Here is a 25604-nt window from a genome sequence, read left to right as displayed (position 1 = left end):
GCGAGCCCCGATACAGTTTACAAGCACACACGAGACTCGGAAGCCCACTCTTTGAAATTACTAACTTGATTATAAATCCCCAAACTGTAAATAAAAAGGCGTATTATAATCTCAATATCCAAATTCTTATTAAACCCAGAATGTGGTTAATCAGTAACTGAATACACATTGCCAAATTATTATTCATAAAAATAATCTCCTTCTACAAACTTAAACATCTCTTTCCTCTTAGAAATGGTAACGATGTGCGACCGGGATGAAATTTAGCATAAAGAAAATGAAGAGCAACGGGGAGATGGAAAGGGGGACACATTGCTTTTCCAAGGGTCCAGAGAGTTGCAGACGATCCTACAGTAGCAGAAAAACTGCCCTTTCCTTATAGCTGAAAACTCAGAATATTTTTGAGAGCATCCTAATTTTCTCGATTCCTCAGTTAGTGAGGAAATCATTTAATGGTCCTTTGGCTTTGTTTTCAGGTTTAAGAAGTTCTAGATTTAAAAAAATAAAAATAAACCTCCTTCTCCCTTCCTTTTAAGTTACTGGAATGTTTTGACATTACTAGTTGAAGACCTGGAAGACTGAGAGGTCTGTTGAGAGATCAGCTAATGTCTCTTGCTTATGTATGACTACCTCAATAATGGCAAGGAAGCTGCCAGGTAGTCTAAAAATAAAGACTTTCGGCAAATTATTTTAAAAGGTGTTGAAAATACTGGGCCTGTGCGCAAGCACACACATATTTCTGGTTCTTCCCCCATTTTTTTGGAAAGAAAAAGTACTTCCTAGAGTCCATTAGACATGCACAACGTAAATACTTCTTTGAATTATAAAGTTGAGGAGACCCTATAAACAAAGTGATCTAAATACCAGTAAGTGCAAGATAGAAAAAATATTTAAAACTATATATATTTAAAAATAAAACTAGAAAATACTTTAGAGTCAGAAAACATTTCATATTGACTGACAAACATCATCAACTAATAAGTACCTATATTGTATTTGCCTGAAGCAGACGTGACACTGTTTAATCATGGAATAAGCAGAAAAATGAGATGCTTGTTAGTATATGCTCAGAGGCAACGTGGTTAGTCCATCAGATTAGTGAACTCTGTACCTTCTCCTATGAATGGGAGGTCTCCTGACAACATCCCCAAGAACTCGCATTGAACTGAAAATGAATGGTGGAAGAGGTCAGTGTCCAGGTGAAACAAAATGGATACAAACACATGGAACATACAGACATCACACTGGGAAGAGATACAATGGCCAAAGAGAAACAGTACAGGAAGTAAGGGCATGAATGAATGTGGAATAAGAAAGCTATCAGAACCAAAAAGGCCTGTCAATTTCTGTGGGGGGCTACTTCGCTCCCTCCTTGTTCCAAGGAGTTAATCGGAGGCAAAGAATGTTTTATTAAATTATTAAAAGTAAAAGGATCGGGGGGCGGGGGGAGGGGGAAGCCATTCAAAACTTTACATGGGTTAAGACTTTAAATTTCAGGTTACGCTATATGTAGGTAATACTACGGTGAAGCCCGGCTTTCATTCCACTATCTCCAGAGGTGCTAGGCAATCCTTAATGCTAAGCTCAAACAGGAGATGCCATTTTAACAGGTTGAAAATATAAATAACTGAGGTGATACAGAGTCCTAGTCTAAGTTCAGTTCATAAGATCACCAGGTAATCTTGGGCAAATCAAGGAATCTGAGCTTCAATTTCCTCATCTGAGTTAAATGATCCATAAAGTCACATTTAGCTCTGAAATCAAAGTCGTGGCAAAGGGATCCACAGTGGATTATAAAGAAAAATGGATTATATATAAAATAAACCCTTGTTTCTTGACATGGATCATGTAAGTCAAGTATGTCCTGATCATCTAAGCTGATCATGTAAGACAAGTATGTCCTGTCAAGAAACTACTTTCCCTTCAGGAAGAGAATTCTGAGGATCACGTCCAACCATTCTTATTTTTTTCTTTTGGTATAAATGCTTTAAAAACAAAAAAAGTACAGCATGACTAAAGCTGAGAAGGAAAGCTTTAAGAAATCATTTTTTATATAATGTAGGTATTTAAATGTATACCCACATTTAAATGTATTTAAATGTAGGTATTTAAATGTACCAGCAGATAAAGCAAGTACTTATTTTTAAGGTTAGCATCCTGAACACCACCACACTAATACGGAATTGGACAAAGAGCATTTGACTAGGAGACTCTACTGATCCTGGGTTAGTGGGTAAATGATATAACTATGTGCACCAGACTCATCTGCAGAAATGGGGGTAATATCACCAGAGTCACGGAGAGGACTGGAAAATCACCTAAGATGATGTGTCATTAAAGGAAGTCTGAAAAGTGGCAGACTAGGAACGTATAAGGTTGTAGTGGGAGCTCCACAAAAGCATGGACTTGGCCTCGTTCACCTCGGGGTCTCCAGAACCTGGAAATGCCTGGCATGCAGTGGGTGCTCACTAAATGTTGGCTGAATAAAAGGATGAGTGACCAGTGTGACCAGATTACATGTACTTTACTCAGCTATGAAATCAGAGCCACAATGTTATAAGGAGGTCAAGGATTTTTAAAAATAAACAGTAACTGCTCCAGTGAGGCTGTCAACATCAATTGTTTTGAAACAACTGCCAGCCTCCTCCCTTAGCTGATTTCCTCGTTAAGAAGGTGGCTTTGGAGTAAGCACACCTTTGTGCATATAGGAGGTGTCATGCTGCATGCTCTTCAGAGCTAAAACCACCTGCTTAAATTCATCCAGCAGCCCATGACCAGAAGCCACGTCCACCTTGTCTTAACGACAGTCAATGATTCCTGTGTCCTCTTAAGGATTAAATACTGATAATTTAGACTTTATCAGAACTTCCTGCACTGGAAAGAGATGGCAATTCCCGGGACGCACTTCAAAAACTTAGATGTGTTCAGACTGAGATTTCATGCTCATGTCTTAAATTGACGTTGACAAACTATTCCCTCCAATATTTCTAATCTATGATTTTCATTAACAAAACTGGCCTGAACAAATGTTACCATTTATTAAACACCTTCTATGTGACAGACACATTTCACTTGTAATATTTATTTATTACAAATATCTGAAAGGCAGGTATTTTCCAGATGAGAAAATTAAAGCTCAGAGGGGTCAAGCACCTTGCCCAAGGTTATCTACATGCTAAGGTCTGGAGCTGGCATATGACACAGGTTTTCCTGACTCCAAAGCCTATTCTGTTCTTCTATACCATGGTGTGTCCTCGAATCTCTTACCAACAATAATCCCAAATCAGAAACTTCTCAAAAACAAGCAGACACCGAGAGATTAAACAAGCAGCCTGCCATCTCACCTCCGCTGGTTCATTTCTCCATCACTGGCTGCATTCTTCCCTGGACCCCAGCTGTGCCTCCGGAAAGGGGACAGAGAGCGCATAGAGCCCCTCAGGACAGAGCAGCTGGTAGGCACGTCCGTGATGCTGTCCATCTCCTCCTCTTCCGCTTCGCCTGGGCCAGCAGGTTCACTCTCAGTCTCTCGACCCTCGGCTCCCATCCCAGGGCTGTAGAAGCCATCGAGACACTGCTGATCTCGAGACCTGTTCAGATTCGAAATCTGGGGGAGGGACACGTCACTGCCATGAGAAGAATGTCGATCCAAAGATGCTGTGTCATCGGTGGAAGAACTGGATCCAGTGGTATCACAGACCGACTGCTCTTCCTCGGGCTGTAATGCAGAGAAAGCACATGTGGTTGAAAAGCAGGACCAGGCAGACAGCCTCTAATTGCTGATCAAGTCAGCCGCCATGGGGTGGGTGCAGTGGGCAAGATCACAACTGGATTCAAAGAGCCTCCCGCAAAGGTATAATCTAGTTTATGCCCTTTCTACCCTCCTTCTAGAGGTACAGACTAGAAGTACATGATTTTTCCTGCCTAATAGAGGAGAAAAGTCTTAGTCAAGTGAGTTCTTTCAGTCAGTACTATCAACCGAAATGAAGGGAGCCCATGTCTCCTGGGGCTTCTGCTACATGGAAACTGCAAATCCGTATCATACTAAGTTTAATTGTTTTCACAAGCTTTAACTAAAAACAAGGGTGTCTGTTTGGCTACAAGAATGATGTCCTGAAGTTACTATTCCAAAAGGAAGTCTGTGATTGTTTTTAGTAGCCATTTGAAAAATGTCAAGTAGTTTATGACCACACTAAAGTCTGCCACAAATGCCCAAGTTCTGGCCACAAATACCCAAATGAAAGAAATCTATTCTTTTTCTTTATTTCACTGAGAACTGGCTGACTGTTGTCGAGCCAAACTGTGCATAAGACTATCAGCCCTGGCAGCAGAGTGCTTGATAAAGCAACACGCCCTTTTCCCTGGACGCCCTCCAAAGCCAAGTGGGGACCATGCGGTTCTGATCTCAGCAGCCTGACATTCCCTATTTTGCTGAAAGACACCAGAACACATAATTTGATGGATGATGGAATGATGAGCTCCATGGCATCCAAAAGATAAATTTCTCCCAAAGTGAAAGTGTCTGAAAGATGCATGCTCACACTTCTAGTTACAGATGTGGGCACTGCACTGTCCTGATATCTTTACCCTGAATCCTGATAGGACAGGGAGCAGAGAAAAGAGAAAGGCATTCTGTGATTTTTTTTTTCCTTCTTCACAGTCTGCTCAAAATTTTAATTAAGAGTGAAGAAACTTAATAGTTCCTTAAGAAAGATTTGAACAATGAGAACTAATAAGCCCTTTTAGTTTTGGAACAGAAAGCAAATCCTCAACTAGGAGAATCTCTTCAAATATCTAACATACTACTTCAAAAGCACGCTACCTTCCAAAAATCATTTTTACACCTTACGGGCTGGTCTCACCAGCTCCTGAGTCCCTCTCCCGCCCCAACTCTGTAGACTCCAGTTTCCTAGGTTACTCGCTCTCTAAATGATTCGTGAAGAATGAGACCGAGAGAGAAAATGCTGGGGGATCACTGGACAGACAGGACTGAGGTCCCCATTGTCTAGGGGGCTCTCCCAAGTACACAGGCAGCAGAAGCAAGACTTGGACCCTAGTTGATTTCAACTGAAAGGGCCCTGTTCTATCTTTATCACCTTTTGAAAACCCTTTTAAGGATATGATCTCAAAGTCAGTATTATAAAGGTCCGGTTCTCTGGGCCACACTGTAAAATACAATAGCTGTATGTTTTACCACGCCGATTTTAAAACAGGGTGGGTCTTATTTTAAAATGAAGTCATCGACTATTCTTTTCAAGTTAGTGAAGAATGACCTGAGCATCCTGAAGAGCTTCTTCTGCACAGGGAGGGAAAATGTGCATGGTCGCCATTACTTGGAAGTTGGGTCTGTGCAAGTGTAATTAAAATGAGGTCACATGGGGGGTGGTCCTTATAAGAAGGAAAAGAAGGCCATGTGAAGACGGAGGCAGAGGTTAGAGCGATGTGTCTACAGCAGTAGGAATGCCAAGGACTGCTGGCGAGCACCAGAAGCTGGAGAAGAGCAGGGAAGGGACGCTCCTTCAGACTCCTCAATGGAAGCAGCCCTGCGACACACCCACGCTAAGGACCTCTGGTCCCCAGAACTGAGAGAGAATAACTGATGTTGCTTGAAGCCACCACGTTTGTGACTGGTCACAGCAGCCCTCGGAAGCCAATACACTCACCCTTGAGTTGCCTACATTTCTAATTCTCAAAACAATACTAAGGGACAAAAAGTATATGGGCATCAACAAAGCAAAATGTGTGATGAGCTTGTTCTAAAACACACAAACAAGGCTTCAGAGGAAATGAAAGCTCTGAGTTAAAGGTTTCATTTATCCATTTGTCACAAACTCTTTTTACAAATTAGCTCTTCCCAATTCGGAAATGCCTCGCAGATGGTAGAATAAGTTCTTAATACTGTGTCTTAAGAAAAAAGAACCACTTTGCATTTAGCAGAAAACTACGTTTTAGCTACCTGCTTTAAAACTAGAAATATACACACGCACTACATATATGCCCATTTCTGGGTATACATCCAAAGGAAATTAAGTCACTATCCTGAAGAGATAACTGCACTCTCATGTTCACAGTATTACTTACAAAAGCCAAGATCCTAAGTTTCTGTCGAGAGATGACTGGATAAAAAAAATATCAGTCAGCCTTAAAAAATAAGGAAATTCTGTCGACAACATGGGTGGATCTTGAAGGCATCATGCTAAATGAAATAAGCCAGACACAGAATGACACACACCACATAATCTCATTTATATGTGGAATCTAAAAACGTCGAACTCATAATAACACAGAGTAGAATAGATGCTAGTCAAAGGGAACAGACTTGCAGTTATGAGATGAATAAGTTCTGGACACATAACGTACCGCATGGTGACTACAGTTAATGATGATGCTACCTACTTTAAAGTTTGCTAAGAGTAAATCCCAAGTGCTCTCAACACACACACACGCGCACACACAGAACCATGTGATGTGATAGCTATGTTAGCCTGACTGTGGCAATCATTTCCTAATGTATATGCATATCAAAACATCATGCTGCACATCTTAAAATATGTATGATTTTTGTTTGTCAATTATAACTCAATAAAGCTAGGGGGAAAAGTCACTAAACGATACCCTTGACACTGCACATTTCACTGTACAAAAAATACAAAACAATCCTTCAAACAAATCCTGAATTCTAAGTATTTAGGAGTGAAGAGTATTCATACCGTAATTTATTTTGAGATGCATTCAAAGAAATGAGATGAACTAATGGGTGTAAAAAAAGGATGAACATATGCATACTTACACAATAAAGCAAATTTAACAAAAAGTAAATTCCAGAATGTAGGTGGTAGGTGTTCACTGAACAATTCTAACTTTTCTGTGTGTTTCAGAATTCTCTGAATAAAATGTTGGGGGGAAAAATGCCAGACTGGGTTTCTTAACCAGCTACCGTGCACAGGGAATATGAGTATAAACCTTAACCAGTTACCGTCTCTGTGCATGTGCACACAGAGAGGGATGAACGTCACACACACAGAAATGCAAGAACAGCTGCGCACTCTGTACTCCAGCACCACACCTGAAAGAACTGTGCTTAGTATCGCCAAAACCCCAGTCCTTTAATTTTCATTCAATTCACCGAATATTTATAACATATAATACACAAGGCACGCTGCCGTGAGCCTTGGAAAATAACAGCTCGCATTTTAAATACCTAATGTATGCGATTTACTTAATCCATTTATGTGCAATATTTTACCTAAGAAGATGAGATACCTAATAGCAAGCATTATCCCTGTTTCACAGTTCTAGTGCATTATCGATTACAGTTTTTCTAACTTGGATTTTGAAAATGTATTTTTATATTTAAAAGGTTCAAAAATGAAAGGTGATTTTTTGGCTTGGTGATCAAGTCCCTGAGTGCAAACTGTAGCATATGAGGGAGAAGGCACTCCTTTTAGGGTCAGCACTGTAGGGGAGTTACTCTGATCTTAACCAACTATGGAACAGATACAACTTACAGCGGGAGGAAAACCAAGGTATAAGGGCTTTATTTTAATCTCTCTGGGAAAAGGGGCAGCAGCAACTATTAGTATTTTCTGTGGGCTTCAATTATCCTTTTGGATAACAGGATGCCTTAGATAATGCATTTTATAACCACATTTCCTTTCTTAGTGCTAAAAAGACCTCAGGCTCTCTTCTCGCTTTAAAAACAAAATCTAAATTTCATGCTGCTGATCTACAGAAAAGACCTTAGGAACCAGCAAACATCCATAAGTATAAACATGAAGCTCATAACACTCACCAAAGAGTCATATTTACCAGGAATACTGAATGGAAATATAAGGTCAAGGCAAAAAGTTTGTGACAAACATTGCAGGCTGTTAAAGGGACCTCTGTGAGGCCAGAGTCACATCAGTGGCTACAGGAAGTGATCTAATGCACCATTCATGGTTCACAGAAAAGAATATTGCAATGCCTTGCCCACAAAGTATTTTTTGCAGAAGAGAGGAGAAAAGGGCTGGAGCCTGGGGAGGAACTCTGATGGTCCCCAGCACACGCTGTGGCGACCGCTGAGGAAGACGTGGAAGGAGGGAGCTGACGACCTGTCTGCCGCCACTACGCTTCCATATAAACCACTGGCTATTAAAGCGGGTGCTGGGAGATTGAAAGCAAAACAACAGAAAACGAACAGATTTTAGAGTCAGGCCTAGATACAAATCCCCTTTCTGTTACCAGCTAAGTAATTCTGAGTAAACGTCTTGACCGATCAGAGCATCTAAGTACTCAGGAGTATGAAGAGGATAAAACCACCTACCTTGCAGGGTTGCTGGGAGCATGAAATGAGATCACATATATAAAAAAGCCAGTTCGATGCCTAGTGTATAGTAGCTCTCTGTAAACATTAGTCTGTCTCTCTCCTTTTCCTTTCACATGGAAACCCCTGGTTTCAGTAATGCTAGAGAAAAGAATGATTGCAAAACCTCTCTTGGTCGCAAACTGTGGTAGAGCGGAAATACTCAGAAGAATCACCTTCCAAAGCTCCAAGAGGCCATCAGACATTCTCGTGTGCGCATGAAGAGCTGAAAGTATGCCCGCATTCCTAGTTTTCCCGAAGCGCTCTGGTATAAAATGTAGGCAAAACTTACCTTGGGGCGTATGCTTCAACTTTTAAAAATTGTATCTACTAGTCATCCTGAAAACACTGCTAATTCCAGCCACTGGCGTGAACAATCTCCTAAATGCTTTTGGCACTTTGGATCAGAAGGTAAAATATAGGAATTTCTAATTCTGCTCAGCTAGGAAAATCGTTTTTAGTGAGCAAAAATAATTATCATTCTGCAGAGACGGTGACATCGGGGGAAAGCTGTCATGCACCCATGGGGGAGCAAGCAAGCATTTCCTATGGAAAACTTTTCTATTTTTAAAAAGCTTTTTACTATGAAAATTTTCAAACATACAGAGATGTTTCACAAAACATTATCTATGTATCCATGACACTGGCTTACTGATTATCAATGACTCAAATTTACAGCTGGAACTGAGAGATATTATCTAATCTATATATCTCTGACAAAAGCAGTATGTTTTCAGAGATACACATCTTCAGAATGGTATTCCCCAGGGGTGGGAGGGTGGAGAGACTTCATAAACTCTTACGATAAGAATCTCAAAACTACAGTGGAAATTACCCAAATTCTGTTATTACTTTTTCTTAATCCTATGGGGTTTCCTCTTTCTAAATGACTTCGGACAAGGACAGATCTGCCCAGTGCGGATTTTTCACTTTACAGAATCCGTGAGTCAATGAGTCCACTGCGAGTGACAATGATAGAATTCTGAAGCTCCGTAAATCTGTCCAAGGATTTCTGAGAGATAATGAGCACCAGAGAAGGAACACGGTGGAAAGGGCTGTTAGGGAAGGCCAAATGCACACATGGGAGCTGCCTGGGCAAAAATGAAAGCATCTGAAGGAACATTCACAGAGGCTTAAACACGTTCTGGACCAGAACCCCAGAATGTTAAGTCTCCACTTTTCTATGACAACTTTTAAACACAGCGCCATCGCCCTGTCTTAGAGAACGTAATCACCCCCTAACGCAACTGCTCCCGCCACTTCTCCAACATCGTCATGAATCCTTCACACGGGTGTCTTCTCAGCTGCCATCTGCATGTTCCCCTTCACCCCGTCTCTATTAAGACAGCCGCTTATGGCACGTGACCGAGTGGGATCCTGCCGTGGGAAAGCCTCTATTCTCCTTAAGAAACAAAACCGAACTTGCGGCAACTAGGTACAAACATAAGCAAAATAAAGAAAACCACCTCCTACCCCCTCACAGAACCTCAAATTAGATGAAAAACACGGGTGATTCATGTGGATAGCCTAAGCTTTTTACTGAAGAGAAGGCCTGGGTTCCCTGGCAGACATCTAGAAAATTCCAATTAAGCAGCTCGATATCACCAATCTCAGCAGTGAGCTTCAGGCCTAAACACATTAATCAGAAATGACTCTATGGTTCCTTTATACACATGACATCATACAGTCTGAGTGTGCTCCTTCCTGCCCACTGAAAAGTACTGTCGTCTGACTTAATTCACACTAATGGAACTTCCAATTTTTTAGGCTTCAGCGTGGGCCTCAAAAACCACACCTAAAGAGACATGATCATGCAGAAAATAAAGTGCATGGTCTTCATTTTTCTAAGACCCCGGAAACCTGGAGCATCCTCGAAAGAGAATGTTTACACTTCTCTAAGGTCATGCTGGAGCTGGAGAGAAGCCCTGGAAGGCTGGCAACTTACTAGCGAGAGTCACCTACTGAGGCAAACAGTACCTTGGAGAAGATGATGCTGTCAACGTCTTCACTGGGTGAGTGAAAGAGGTCAGAATCACTCCCAGATTCTCTCTTAAGTGCATCTTGTTTGACAATACACTCTCTACCCAATCCAACATCCAGGAAGTTTTCGCATTCTGAAAAAGAAAATTTATTCAACCAATACTTAAAAATCATTTTTTTTTTCATTCCAGCAATTAGCCTTTTAAATCAGCTAAGATCCCATCCTCCCTTCCCTGCCTCCTGTCCTTCTAATATTAAGAAGCCATAAAGGACAGAGTCAAATCAGCAGCGTCTAGTTCTGGTATTCCAATTCTAGGCTGATACAGTTACTCCACAACAACCATGAGTTTGCCATGTAAACCATAGGTACAAAAAGATAAGTCTTTCCTCCTGGTAGTTAGAGAATTTTTTTCTTCTGTTATCAAAATCATTAGGAATCTATGTGATAGGGTTAGTGGCTAATTTGTTTTGGCTTCTTTCTGGAAATGTGTTAATTTATCAAAATGCAGCTATAAAAGGCAAAGGGGAAACATTTAATAAAGGTATTTAGTCTATTAAACTACAAGTTCTACTGAGTAATAACAGAAGTATAATGACTTAACTTCTGGTGCCTACACAGATCTGAGACTGGGGCAATCATGAGCTGAGCAAGAAAAATATATCACCAAGAATCTGTTTTGCAGTTCAATAACTAGAACAGGGATTTGGTGAACTAGATGGAGAGGGCCTAACAGATTACAATGGTACATCAAAGAATTCTAAAGACTTAGTATACTAAAATTAGCAAGGTATTTAACCCATTCTGTCCTATTAACTTTGTAAACAAAGGCACGTGATCTGGCAGCAGAAGAGTTAAAAATATTTGTAAATGCTGAAACCAAGAATGCAAATAAAGTCAACAGTCAGTAGATACCGCAGTTTTGAAGGTAAGAGTGAGGCATCTCTATTCTAGCTAGTATTTTTCTCTGTGATATGGATGGAAAAACATGCATGTTTATCAAATCTGTAAGTGATACTACATGGTAAGAGACAGAGATTACCTGGCCACCTAGGAGCTCCTGAGACCTCTACCTGGAGGTTTTGACTGAAAGCGAACTTAAGAGGAGCCGATTATTCAAGATGATGGCAAAACAAACAAACAAACAAACAAACAAACAAAACACCAACACTTTTAGGCTCTAGTAATACGCGGTGTACCTAAATCCAAAATAGGAACAGTCCTGCTGGGCCGCACCACAGGACTGAGTTTGTTCCTAGATAACAATTAAATTAAAACAGATAAACAAAAACACACACGTGGTAATGAGGTCTCAGCAGTGGAAACAAGAAATACAGTGAGCTCGGCCAGGGGCATGAACAAGATGCGTCTAAGGACAGCAGCAGATCTGCTCCGCCTGTGCCAGACGCAGAGTGAAGCCCACAGGGTGGGAGGCACAGAGCTTCACTGTGACCTAAGAGGGCTTTGAGACAGGGGTTGGCAACCTCGTAAAGCAGTGAGAGCTGCTTCACCAGAAGGGACAGAGAGCAGAGGCCGGATGACAGTGTCGAAAGGTCTTGGAGACGTCTACACAGAAGAAGTGAAGACTGAACTAGATTACACCCAGGGTTTCTCTTAATTCTTAGTCTATGCTTGGACATTGCCGTGCGCGCGCATGCGTGTATGCGTGCGTGTGTATGTATGTGTGTAGAGATAATGAGAAGAGGAAGTTGTCTGCATCTAAATTAACTGATAATTGATCACTAATAAACTATTTGCCCTGGATTAGCAGAGAATCTTAGAGGAAGGGTCAGAAGCACTGTGCTGGGATAGGCCATAAACTGCTTGTCCATAAAACTACCTTTTCCTTAGGTAGGCATCTGACTACACACTGGGGAATGTCCAAATAAAAAGACATGTTTAGTGTTGGGGATAGGTACAATATTGTAGTAGAAATGAACATATTAGAGACAATTTCAACACAGAAGTACACAGGGTATGCCACAGGAAGTGAGGCTGGGCCCACAGGTTAATTTGAACATGTTTCGATTAAAAAAAAAAAAAATGAACTTGGTTATTTCTATCTTGGTCCAAATTGTTTCTAAATGTTTTTTCAATGGGAACAGCCCTACCTTTAAAGGCTGGAAATCGTAGGTATTCTGGAGTTCCCCTCCACCCCCACGTTTCAGAGAGCACGTACTACCTTAGGTAAAGTTGGTGAGTGTGATCTTTCTACTCCTTCCCCTTTCCACCCTTGGAAAAATCAAAAACTCCTTTCCATGGCTGAGGGGAAAACAGAGGGGCTGGCCAAGAAAAGAAAGGGCTGTCACAGCAATTATGCTGAGCTGCTAGCAGTCCAGCTGGCAATCTAACAGACCACGTCCAAATTCCAGACCGGAAAATAAATCAGCTCAAGACATTCTAACGGAAAATTCACAGGGAAGATCCAGATTCAGCACTGATCGGAATACTTCACTCTGAAAAGAAATCCAAGCACTACAGGGACCACTGATGAGTGGGGGGTAAGACTGTGGAGTTGGAGAAGGACGAAGAGCATGGAAACAAGGAAAACGAGAAAGAAAAGGACTTTAGGCCATTATGAAACCCCACAAATGGAGAGGGGGACCCTAAAGGTAATCTACATCCACGTCACATGTGTTGCTAAGTTTTCAAAATGGATGAAATCTTTCCTTTCTCCCTACATGCCCCCTTCCTGATGAATAAGGCAGAGCAGCATATGAAGGTATGAAGAATGGGCACTAGCTTTAGAGTCTAGACTGATGTGCTTAAACGCAGGTCTGACTACTTATTAGCAGAAAGCTCTCAACAAGAAGTAACTTAACCCCTCTAAGTCTCCATACCACTGAAATGGGATAATTAGTACCTCCCTAAAATAGCTGTCATGACAGTTAGAAATAATTTATACACACAGCAACCAGGACTCTGCCCCACAGCACATAGCAGGCATGTGATAAACATGCCTAATGAAGTTATGGCTTCATCAACCTACGTGTGACTCAATAAGCATCTGAGAAGGACAGCACCTTAAGGTGGGCAAGCCCCATTTGATGACCCACATGTAAATCTGTCAGTAACTTTTATCTTTTTAAAAGCTGAGAAAACTTGTACTTTTAAAGACGCTATTTAGTCATTTGGATTTAAAATTCTATTTATGCAACACATTACAGTTGGGTTTGGGTAGGAACATACCAGTGGCACTCACTGGGCTTTGCTGAACCATGTGGATCATAACGCTATTTCGTACTTATTCAGAACTGAAAAATATGCAAAGTGGTTTTAAAATACATTATCTCATCTGGTATAACACTATTGCTCTCTTGAGCTGTGTTTATTAAGAAAAGGAAGGAAACGTGCCTGGAACTCACACACAAAAAACTACGCCTGAAATAAAAATGTCTCGGGTCTGAAGTTGAGAAGCACAATCCAGATTATGACTTTTGTTAAATTCAGGTTTAAAAAGAATCACCCCAAATACACCAACTACACCCCAAATAAGCAGTTGCAGTGTGGAAGGGGCCAACAAAATTCATGATTATACCCTGGAGAAAATGTTCAGGGGTTCAAAATCCCCTTCTTTAAATGAGTAAATTAAACTACAACATGTGGAGAAACTTCTTGTGAATATTCCAATTGTGAGGCAGCCTCATTCACCTTCCCATGGCCGGCAGTTTCAGAGTTTGGGTGTTTGGGAGTAATTACAATTTTAGAAAAAGTTCCAAACAGCTTAAGAAACCAAAACATACTAAAGTAGAAACTTTTAAGTACGGGATTCTAGAGGGCTGGATGGGGGAAGTGTCAGCTAAATCTGTCAACATGGTCCATCTTATAATACGTGGAGACCCTAAATAGAACTATTGCGTATTACTACCCTTTAACCGCTTTCTCCATGTGAGACACAGTAGAGAAAAACACTTTCCACACTTGTTTCGAAAATTTCCTTTGAAGTACAGAGAGCTGAGAATCACTAGGAAACCTCTTTGAAATGGAGAATTTGAAGTTCATCTTTAAATTTAATACACTGCAGGGCATCCACAGCTAAACCATCCCCCAGAAAGAACAGTAATGAGGACTCAGTAATTTCTAAAGCAGGTTGGTAAAATGTGAAAAGGTAAAAAGTTGTTTTGTTGGGTAAAGTGGTCTCGAAAGCCCAGCATGCAAATCACCAGTGTTCACAAAGAAGCTGCTGGAACAAGCACAGGGCCCACAGGTATTCACCACATCATCTGGACAACACACCCCCATCCCCGCCCCCCGTGAGGAAAGCTTTAGAGATGGGGGGCGACAGAACACACAGACAGACATCAGGGAGCATACCTCCGCCACAGGGAGTCAGTGGCTAAACCCGGGTGAACGGCTGGAACGCCTAACTAACCCCGAGCCCTGTGCTGTGTTATTGCAAGCAAGGTCATAAGAGCGTTTTACTCTCATCCGTTGTCACTAAGATCTCACGGGCGCTTAGGAAAGACTCAATTCCTGACAGTACTTCTGAACTTTTTGGTTCTCAATCTTAGCTATACAGGAGAGAAACTAATGGACCCCTGAAAGAGTCTGTGGCTCAGGCCACACCCAAGCCTAATTAAATCAGACTCTCATGGAGTAAGAGCCAGGCAGCAGTGTATCTTAAAGCTGCAGAGATACTTTCACTGTGCAGCCACAATTAAGGGCCACAGGGTTAGTCCTTAATAATATACATACATATATATATGTATGCATATATATATATGCATATATATATGCATATGCATATGACAAAGTTTTCTTAATCTGGTGTATACACACACACACACACACACACACACACACATATGCATGATAAAGTTTTCTTAATCTATATCTTAATCCAGATTAAGAAAACTTTATCATATGCATATGCATGATACCTTCACAGATTAATTAATAAACCATAAAGCCCCATGTGAGGACTTCCTATTAAAATGAAATTTAGGTAATTACATGTACTCATTTTCGATTGTGAGACAAAATGCCTACAAACCCAAACCACACATTCCCTTTCTTGATGTACTGTATAACGTGCTAAGGAAGGGCCGATATCTAATCGAACGATCTATTATTAAAGTGAGACTGAGGCTCTAGAAAATGGACATTCTGGAGGCAGGTATTCAAGTAAACTGGAAGCTGGAAAGTCGCTGCTTACCTGGGCTCTGCGTGGGAGCCAAGAGAGACGCTGCGTCAGGGCCCGGCTCGACGGTACACCAGCTTTCTCGGTTTATCTGAAGCAAAAGAAAAAAGACGGAGTTTCAGACGGTGAAGTTATGTGGGATGATTTCACAGCTGTTGCAAGTACTCCTACGGTGTACCGTCACCCCTTTTTCTTTAAAACTTTACTGCAAGTGGGTAAAATTATTTTAAGAAAAAATCTTTTCACAATACAATCAAGGCAATCAATAATTAATGCTCTAAATAGACTTTCAGTTACAGTTAGGCATATAAAAGCTATTTTTTACTAAGTTAAATTTAATAATAAATTTATTTTACCGCTAGAGGTTTCAACGGTCCTCTCTCAGTACTTTATAAAACAATTCGACAGTAAAGATATAGAAAAACATCAACCAATTTGATCTAATGGACACATATGGAGCACTTCACTCAACGAGAGCAAAATGCACATTCTTTTTGAGTACACACGGAAGACAGACCGTATTCTGTGGCACGAAACGCGTCTCAAATTCGAGAATTAAAATCATAGAAAAGCATGCTCTGACTAAAACTACTAAATTTAGAAACCAAAAAGATGTCTGAAAGACCCCAAATATTAAACACAATTTTAAGTTTAAAAACTCCACAAGTCAAAGAAGAAATGTTAAGAAAACATTAGATATTAAATATTAGAATACATTTTGAAGTTTATAAAAATAAAAATATATATAAAAATTTGTAAGATATAATAGCTAAAACTGTTCTTAGACAAAATTTATATTAAATGCCTGTATTAGAAAAGAAAGGTCTCAAATCAATGAAGCTACCACCTTAAGAAACTAGAAAGATAACAAATTAACCCAAAGAGAACAGGATTTAAAAAAAAAGCAAAAATCGATGAAATAAAAAACAATAAAATCAATAAAGCCAAAAGGGGTTCCTTGGAAAGATCAATGGTATCAGTAAAACTCTACCTAGACTGACCAAGAACAAAAGAAAAATTACAAATTACCAATATCAGAAATTAAAGAGGGACATCATTACAGATCCTACAGATACTGAAAAGATAAAAAAGGAATATCGTGAACAACTTTACTGCATATCATTATAACCCAGACTACAAATCTTCTCCTTACATGTTTCTGAGGAGCATAAAAAGCCCAAACGTGTCCAGAAGAGGCAAGAATAATGAGAGATATGGCTAAAATGAATCTAGGCTTTATTCTCTACCAATGATGAAACCCCTGCCCTCAATGGGGTAAAAAGACCACTATTATACTAGAGAAATAACTCCAGAAAAAGTGTATAGATAAATTGGGGTAGTGGGGAGGAAGGAAGCATGGGACATCCAGGACACAAATCCAGTCAGGAGCCTGAACTGGCCCAGTCCAAAGGCAGCATGATCTTGGGTTCGGGAGATATCCTCTGGAGCACAGAAGCAGCAGCAGTTCAGTAAGCTAGAATGAAGAGCGGAATCCACAGCAATGGGAGAGGAAGAAGGGTCAGGGATCCACAATTTAACAGAGAGAGCAAATCCACAGGGGAAGAAGATGATCGTGCATTCTACCTGACTCTGCCGAGGTTGACGCGTTAGGATGTTTTTCAAATGGTTAAGCAAAGTTATGGAGCCTGAGAGGAAAGCTGGATCTAGCTTCATCTGTTCTTGATTAATAGGTAAAAAGTATGCAAGAAAGCCAAGGTGGAACACACAAAGAGAAGAAGCACAGAAGGCGGCATTCGCATGCGATAACATGCATGCAAGGGGAGCGGCGTGGAAAGCTCATGCTCGCTGTCTTCCTACAAACGAACAGCACGAAAATGAGTGCGTACTAAGGAAATGCAAATAACTCATAACCAAAATGAGATATCAGGATGGCTACTACTAAACAAACAAACACCAGCAACACAGAAAACAAGCGTGGGCGAGGATGTGGAGAAACTGGAACCTTTGCCTTCTGCTGGTGGGAATGAAAATGGTGCAGCCACTGTGAAAAACAGTATGGTAGCTCCTCCGAAAAAAAAAAACACAGAATCACCACGTGACCCAGCAATTCCACTTCTGGGTATATACCAGGAAGAATCAAAAGCTGGGACTTGAACAGATAGATGCACATCAGTGTTCACAGCAGCATTGTTCGCAACAGACAAAAACTGGAAACAACTCCAGTGTCTATCAGGAGATGATCGAATAAACAAAATGTGGCAAATACAAACAACAGAATATTATTCAGCCTTAAAAAGGAAATTCTGCCATGTGCTACAACATGGATGAACCTGAGGACATTATACTAAGTGAAATAAACCAAAGGGTTACAAAAGGACAAATATTGTAAGATTCTAATTACACAAGGTACCTGGAAGAGCCAAATTCATAGAGACAAGATCAGAATAGTGGTCGCCAGGGACTATGGGGACTTGTTTAATGGAAACAGGTTGTTCACAAAGATGAAAAGGTTCTGGAGATGGACAGTGGTGATGACTGCACAACAATGTGAATGTGCTTAATGTTACTGACTGTACACCTAAATGTGGTAAACTTTATGTTGTGTGCATTTTATCAATAAAAAAAATGAGTGTGCAGCAGTTAGAGATAAGCAAGCTGGTTTAGAGAAACGTCGTCAGGCAGCCCACACAGTCAGAGGCAGAGCTAGTGATCTGCACCAGATGCTGCCCATCGTGGTCAATGCCACTGCCCAGAGACAAACTCCACATCCACCGAGTACGGAAAGAACATCTAAACATGTATCAGCATTTTAAACCACATCCTGCACACAGTGACAGCAGCACCAAGCCTATCAGGTTCATGGTGAAAAATGTTGCGCTTACTATGTAGCTAGGCTGCTTGAGATATAAATTGGATGACAAAACATCTCCCTCCCCTTCTACCCTGTTTCAGAGTCACTGATGTGACACATTTGCCCTGGTCTCATTTCTGTCCTTCAGTAATTCCACTGGCTCTCACTCACAGAAGAAAACTCAAAGGCCCCACTATGTGGCTCATTTGAAACATTTTCAGACTGCTTACCACGCATACATGGTAATATATGTTCTCATGTTAGTTAAAGGGTGACCTGTAAGACTGAGGTTTTAATATTAATAAATGATAAACTGGTTCTTTGTACTACTGGCACTCTGTAGCCAGCTGTGAGACTAAGCTTGGTAAAAGACTTTGATTAACACATTAGGATTAAGAGACAGAATAGGAAGAAACGACAGTGTTGAGACTGCTAATAATTTGAATTTTAAGAGAAAAACAAAGATGATTATAAGCCCCTCCATCTAGATTTTGCCCTGATAGAATCTTTGAACTATTAGCCAACTACAGGATTGGCAACTAACTGGCTGGGTAGGGGAGGGAACAGTTCAAGACGATTCAGAAAGTTTGTGTAGCAAGCATCTGGAAATGAGGAAAACAGAAATTCTTGCCATTTAATGTTCACATCTTCTGGACACATAAACTCCCAAGACGCACTCTCTGGCTCCGGCCATGTTTATCCTTCTTTAGCTAAGAAGCAAAGTCAGTCTTTGCTTCAAAGCACCTCCACGACGAGCAGCTCATGGACGCTGCAGGTAGTAACATTCAAAGTTCTGGTGAGCCAGAGTGCACAAAGAACAGGGGATAACAGAAGAAACTCCGGCCACCCCTCCCGCACCCACCCGGGCCCCCCTGTTATTTCTCATCCCTGCCCCTTGTGATCACCTAAACCACACCCGCGCTGTGTTCCCATCAGTCTGAAAATAGAGCTGTACATATTTTCGGTGGAGAGGGAACAGCCTTTTGTTTTTGGCAGTGCTTCTGCTACTGTTTATACTGAACATCCTAATAATGCAGCTCATGGTTACACCCAGCCTTCCCAGCCATTGCCCATATTTACTTCCTCTGCAACTGTCTCAGGAGATCCAGCCACAGTTCCAAGGCTGAACAAAAGGAAGCAAAACCCCACCATCCGGACATGGAAGCCAACACTTGAGTCAATGTCTTTTCAGGGAATCAGACTGTAACTGAGCAGATATGTATAAATGTCTTAAATCCTTAGTCTCATTATGTCTGTTGTGTGATACCTGCAGAAGTCTCTTAGAGCAAGCAAACTTTTAAAGGATATGCATTTCTCTGGAAAATAACAGTGTAGTTAAAAGTCAAATATTACTTCTGAGCCTCAGCTAATGAGCCCAGGTGGCCTGTGACAACAGCATAGATGGGGAGGATTCATTCACTGCACAGAAACATGGTTGCAAATCTTTTGACCATCTATCCGACAGGCTGAATTACTCACTACAAAGTATGTTCTCAATAAATCATCAATAACATGAGGAATCATGGTACTATTTATTAACAGGCAATGTTTTCCCAAATAACCCAAAATTATAAAATTAGTAAAACAGAAATGGCCCCTAGACTAAAATGAGTTTCGATGAGCAGTTAAGCCTAGATTCTGACCCCTTTCTCTTTGGTATGCTAGCTTTGCAGTAAATTTCTGATACCTGCTGTCCTCTGGTGTTAGAACCGTCTCAGGGATGCTTACCATGAGTGGGCTACTGAAGTGCATTACGCTTCTTGGAAGGTCAATCCTAGCTTTTTGAAGGATGCTGAGAAAAAGAGGCACGTTGATACCAAAGAGATTCTGCTAACATTTAAAATTCTTCCATATCTCATCTTAAGCATGTGATTCACAGCAACTAACCCCTTACCGTAAGAGCCAAAAGTCATATATGCACCAGAGGAGGGTAAGCAAGGGAAGGACGTAGAGTGAAGACAAGGGATGTGTGTGTGTATGTGCGTGCACACTGGGCGGGCAGTGGAGGGGTGGGTGACCAGGAATACTATCAACTCATGTGTTTTTAGAAAAAAAGGATGCTGGCGACTGATGACTGAAAGCAAGAGCTGATCTAAGGATGAAGACCAGTGTACCCAGCCTTAGGGAATCGTAAGGCCTTGATGTGCAAGGGCCGCCATGAAACCAACTGCACAGATCCGACAAAGGGAATATCAGAATGTAGAACAAGCCAATCGAAGTGTGAGTACATAACACAGGATGGGGATTTGGAAGCCAATCCACAGTAGATTATTAGGATGCCAATAAAAGGGGCTGGAGTTGTAAATGTGGAACACCAAAGTGTCAGACTCAAAACCTAAATTTTGTGGTTACTGTCATATTTCATCTCTGTGATCTTACACCAACCTATCACTGCAATTAGTTTATATAACATGATCTCATGAATCCATACTTACAAATCTTAAAAGATTAATTAAAAATCAATTCAATTAACAAATACTTATTGAGCATTTGATATGAATTAGGTACACTGTTCTGAGTTCTTAGATGTATTTAGTGAACGGATGAAAAATTACAAGCTCCTTAGTATAAACAAGCAACTTCCACAGATAAAAGTGGATTGAGGACATACGCATGACCACTTGAGACCTGAGGTGTATATATACACAATATCATTTTTTAAAAAAACAATGATTAAGGATACTGAAATTTAAAATGGAAGATAACTGGAGAACACCCTGAATGATTTCATAAAAAGAATTGTGTGGAAAATCTGTTACAAACTGTGTGACAAACTAAAATTATGAGAGATCATGCACCTGTCCAAAGTGTTATAGAAGAAATTCCTACAGTGGGAAAGAAGGGACTGAGATAACTTCTAAGACTTCTTTCAACATGAAAAGTCTTAGAAAAAAATGTGTGTATATAAATAAGAAGTGATATACATATTCATGTAAAAAAAGGAACTGGTCAACTCAAAGCGGTCTAGAAAAGCAAGAAAAACAATCGGATCGGGGGTTGCATCCCATGACGTGTGAGCTGGGAGCCCTTCGGAAACTTAGTGAACATCCAAAACTGTTTTTCCATATGTAAAATGAGACTGGGAATGGAAAAATTAAATGCCTGTATCTCATTCCACCTACTTCTTGCCATTCAGACCACAAAACCATTTCATCATGCTTGGACTACCATAATGGCAACCTAACTGATTCCCACACCGCCAGAATGATCCCGCATACACGTAAACTGAGAAGTAACGTATCCAAGCGAAGCAAGCTCCTCCCCGCAGCTGCCGAGGCCCTGCTTCGCTAGGTCCCGCTTCTGCCTCCGGCCTTCTTCTCAGGCGCTACCGGATTGCTCAGGATGCTCCTGTCACCATGGCTCTCAGGGCCCAGTGTCCGCTGTTCGTTCTTTCTAGGACACCTTCCCTTGGTATAGATGGCACATTTTTATCCTCTGGAGATTGGTTTTTAATAAAATCTCAGCTCCCCAAAAAGAGCTTCTAACTAAAAGAAATATTCCAGTTATTTCCCATACTACATGCTGCCGATTTCTGTCCAATCATTTGTAATAAATCGTACTTTATTTAATGTCTGGCTTTGTGGGGAAAAAAAAACTAACATCTTTGTCATTCAAGGCCTTCATACGCCTCACCACGGCTGATGACAACCCTCAAACCCTTCATATGAAAACGGGGAGAGAGAGTTGCTGCCTGACAAGTCTCAAATGAAATGACGTACATAGCAGTGTTTTTTTTAAATTGAAACAGCATCACGAGTCCAACACGCCTGCGCTGACTTAGCTCCACTCATAAAGGCTTTCGCATCCAGACCAACCATCAAGTACTACACATTTTAGCATTTTTTAAATATATTATATTCCTTAAGATACCTAGACTGACATTTCCTATCCTCCTTCCCTCTCTTCCTTTTTCCTTTTCCTCCTGGACATGTAATATCATTAAGCATCAAGCACGTAAAGGTCCTAAAAACTAGGCTCTCCCCTAAATACCAAAGAACAAAAATTTTTAAACTTCATCATGATTTCATAGAGGAAATCACCTTTCAGAGAAACTAAAATGAACAATGATATCTTGGAACAAGTTCAAAATGCCAAGTTACCAACTGCTCTCAGCCTAGGCCTGGCAAGTCAAATGGCCATCTGACAGCGATGATGGAGGGATGCTGAATCTCCACCACAAATCGCAACTCCTTGTGTCCCTGGTCCAATGTGTATTTTACTGGTTCGTGTGTCTAGCCTTCTGAGCCCATTTCTTGGCCTCAATGGACCATTAAAAAAAAGAGGGAATTGCAAGTAACAAATTGAATCAACGAATCAATAAAACAGCTCCACTATTTCCTTGACCAGGGCGGAACATTATCACTTTGCCTAGACGCCCACAGCTCCACACTCGCAGGCGTTCAGGTACTGAGGTTGATTTGGCATCTCTTGAGGCCCTTGGTAGGCTTCCAATTTCCCCTGCTTTTGCCAGAAAGCTAAACTTCCAAAAAGTACTCCTTGAGTCATCCAACATTCCCAGACTCCCATCTTACGGCTGGAGGAGTCCTGACTAATTTTAGATTCAAGGATGCCTTCTGTGAGCAATTAGCTATCCAGAGTCTCCACCCCCATCCTGCTTAGACACCCACTAATGCTGGGAAAAAAAAAATACAGCTATCAACAGAGCCTGAGGCTAGATCTGAAAAGCAGTCAAGCCAAGCCAAAAGGGCTACTTTGCCATTTTAATAAACAGATTAATTGGAGGACCTTCCAAAGGAAAGAAATGTATCTTTCCCCTAAAAAGTTGCCAGTGAGAGACAGCAGAAACAACAGACAGAAAAGGCCCAGACAAAAGACAGAGAGACTAAAGGACAGAGGCGGCATGTCAGAGGACGACAGAGACAGATACCCAGACAGACGGGAGCTGGGCGAAGGGAGACGGCAATGACAGGGACAGAGGGGCAGACATCGCAGGAAAGAGCAACTCTGAAGATGAATTTTCAAGAGTAGGATGTTCTCCTGAGTATAAGAATGAATTTTAAAGCAAGTAAAACGACATGTAGCAAGTGACTCGGTGCTGATTCTCGGGTCCCACAAGAGAGCCCTTTAAGAACCTTGACATCAGCAACCCGACCCCCACCGCACACCGTCCACACATACTTCTCAGCCTCTCTCCTAAGGCAGACGGCCAGGGACCCGGCCATTGAATTCAGGAGAAGAAAGAGCCTGAGAGCTTGAGAATGTGCCGAGCGTGGCTCCTTACCTTCAGCAGCACCACGTCCACAGCCCTGTCCACCTTGGAGATGTCACACAGACTGTAGCGCCTCTTGTGCCGTTCATACATTTTGTCCAAAAGCAGAAGAGAGGAGACAAAATGCAGGAGATGTGCCCGCCGTTAACTCGGGGGAGCAGTGCGTCCCGCAAGTCCAGAGTTCCAAACCTCTCACGGGGGGCGTCTGTGCCTTCCAGACGCCTCTCTATATAAAACCCTCAAAGGGTCAAAAATGAATTAAAAGGAAACCAAGAGGAACCCAATTCCTTAAACTGACCGAGAACTTTGTGACAACTTCAGAGCACTGGGATGATGAGTTTATAATTCATAATAGAAACAGTAAATGCCTCCTGATGCTATACTTTATGCAAATCTTGACTGAAGGAGAAGCGCACACCATTTCCATCACTGGCGATAACTCCAGTGGAAAAACTAAGAACGAACTGACTGAGCATAATGGCCGATGCGCGTGGGGAAAAAACCAAGCAGGCAATAAAAATCCAGTACGTACTTTGTCAGGAAAAGAGAGGGAAAAAAAAGGAAGATAGCTCTATTCCACAGCGGTGACGTGAAAAAATTCTCCCATAAAATTCTGTTCTTGCTTTAAAAGAATAAAGGACTATCAATTTTTCCTTTACAGGGAAAAGAAAAAAAAAAAGCAGAAGCTTGTTGATTCTGTATAAAGTAAAGAGCCTTCGGAGTCTGTCTCGCACACCAGGCAGTCGGGCTTGGTTCTGATTTAAGTTGAAAACATGTAAGACAGCAGAGGAAAGGGAGGGAGAAAGGCCCGCCTCCTGCTCTGCAACCCCCCCTTCTCCTAGGGCGCTGGCCCTGCCCTACCACAGTCCCCAACCCCCTCCCTCACTCTCGAGAGTGTCATGACTTGCCTTTCAGTGCCGCACCAGCAGCCCCAGCAGCCGAGGAGGCTTGCAAACCTAATTGCAAACATGATTCACCCACAAACTAAGAAGAGAAAAACAAGGCTCCTTTTCCTTTTCCATCCCGCTCCCTCCTCCTCGTCCAACTGTCCCCTATGAAGGAGGCTCTGTTAGGCTCTCTCAGATGCGAGGAGTGCTTTGATGTCAGGGCCATAATAAAGGAAGAGAAAGGTCATCCTAAACACCGTAACAACACACTTATCTATCCCACCACGCACAGAAAACAAACTACAGGAGGCACACACTGCCTCTCCTTGCCAAATGCAAACCAATGATTTAACGTGAGAAAAATGTTAGCCAAGTATGCCAGGGCGATGTCTCTAGGATTCAGAAGTGGCTAGAAGAGTCACCCGGCGGGGACCTCCCTTTCGATGCTCCCATTCACATTAACTGAGCCTTGCATGTGGCTCTGCTACTTCTTTTGCCCTTTTTTTTTTTTTTTTAAACTTTTTGAGACCTCTTTAGTCCCCACCCTTGGGAACATTCTCCCGGGCCAGGCCTATTCCAGAATTCATTCTCTCACTTCAGACATTCTCTCACTTGGGTCGAAAATAATTTGGGAGGGAAAAGAGGAAGAGGAACCAAGGAAAGCAAAACGGGGAAAGAGTGGGGAAAGAAAAAAAATTACAAAGATTTTCTCCTGCTAGGAGCCATTAGGCTGCTGACATTTTCCTCAGGTGGCCAGAGGAGTGCTTGGCTGGACCAGGACTGTCAATGAGGGGGCTCAAACACCATGACATAAGGAGCAGGGAGATTTACTAATTGAATTTGTCAATATTGCAAAGAGTTGGTGATAAAGTTTTTCAGTAGCTATAAAAAGAAGATAGAAGGTCTGATGAGTCACCATCCCCTCAGGCCAGGCATTCAAGTTGCCAACCAGCCCAAAGGAGAGAAATGCAGACAGTCCTGCTTGAAGGCAAGCCTTTTCCTCCTCTATGAGCAGCACAGTTACAGCAGTGAGCCCTGGAAGCCTGATGCCACAGCCCTCACTGTCCCACAGAGGTGGACGGCCTCCCCTTCCCCACGTGCCCCCTGGTGAGCCCTGGCTCTGTGATGTCACCAACCTGTGCAGTGAAACAGAGGGTGGTTCTTGTTAGGGTGACAATGGAAAAACGTAGAAACAAGATGATTAGAGAAAGGTTAG

General features: G+C 41.7%; 1 protein-coding gene across 13 annotated transcripts in view; it reads right to left on the bottom strand.

Annotated features, from left to right (window-relative positions):
• AKAP13 (A-kinase anchoring protein 13) overlaps positions 1–25604 on the bottom strand; it is a 233549-nt gene that overhangs the window by 60543 nt on the left and 147402 nt on the right. For 9 of the 13 annotated variants that reach the window (XM_039858438.1, XM_039858432.1, XM_039858434.1 and 6 more), the window contains 4 exons: positions 15475–15550; positions 10319–10455; positions 3345–3715; positions 1112–1165 (listed from right to left, as the gene is read on the bottom strand). In XM_039858438.1, coding sequence (XP_039714372.1) covers positions 1112–1165; positions 3345–3715; positions 10319–10455; positions 15475–15550 — 638 coding nt within the window. Of the gene's footprint in view, positions 1–1111; positions 1166–3344; positions 3716–10318; positions 10456–15474; positions 15551–23513; positions 24234–25604 lie in introns of those variants that run through there. The other 4 variants (XM_039858437.1, XM_039858444.1, XM_039858442.1 and 1 more) reach the window with 3 other exon arrangements.

Source organism: Pteropus medius, unplaced genomic scaffold (assembly GCF_902729225.1).
Source record: "Pteropus medius unplaced genomic scaffold, Ma_sr-lr_union100, whole genome shotgun sequence".
Taxonomy (NCBI): domain Eukaryota; kingdom Metazoa; phylum Chordata; class Mammalia; order Chiroptera; family Pteropodidae; genus Pteropus; species Pteropus medius.
The sequence above is the reverse complement of the archived record's forward strand: the minus strand, read 5'-3'. Positions and strand labels throughout refer to the sequence as shown.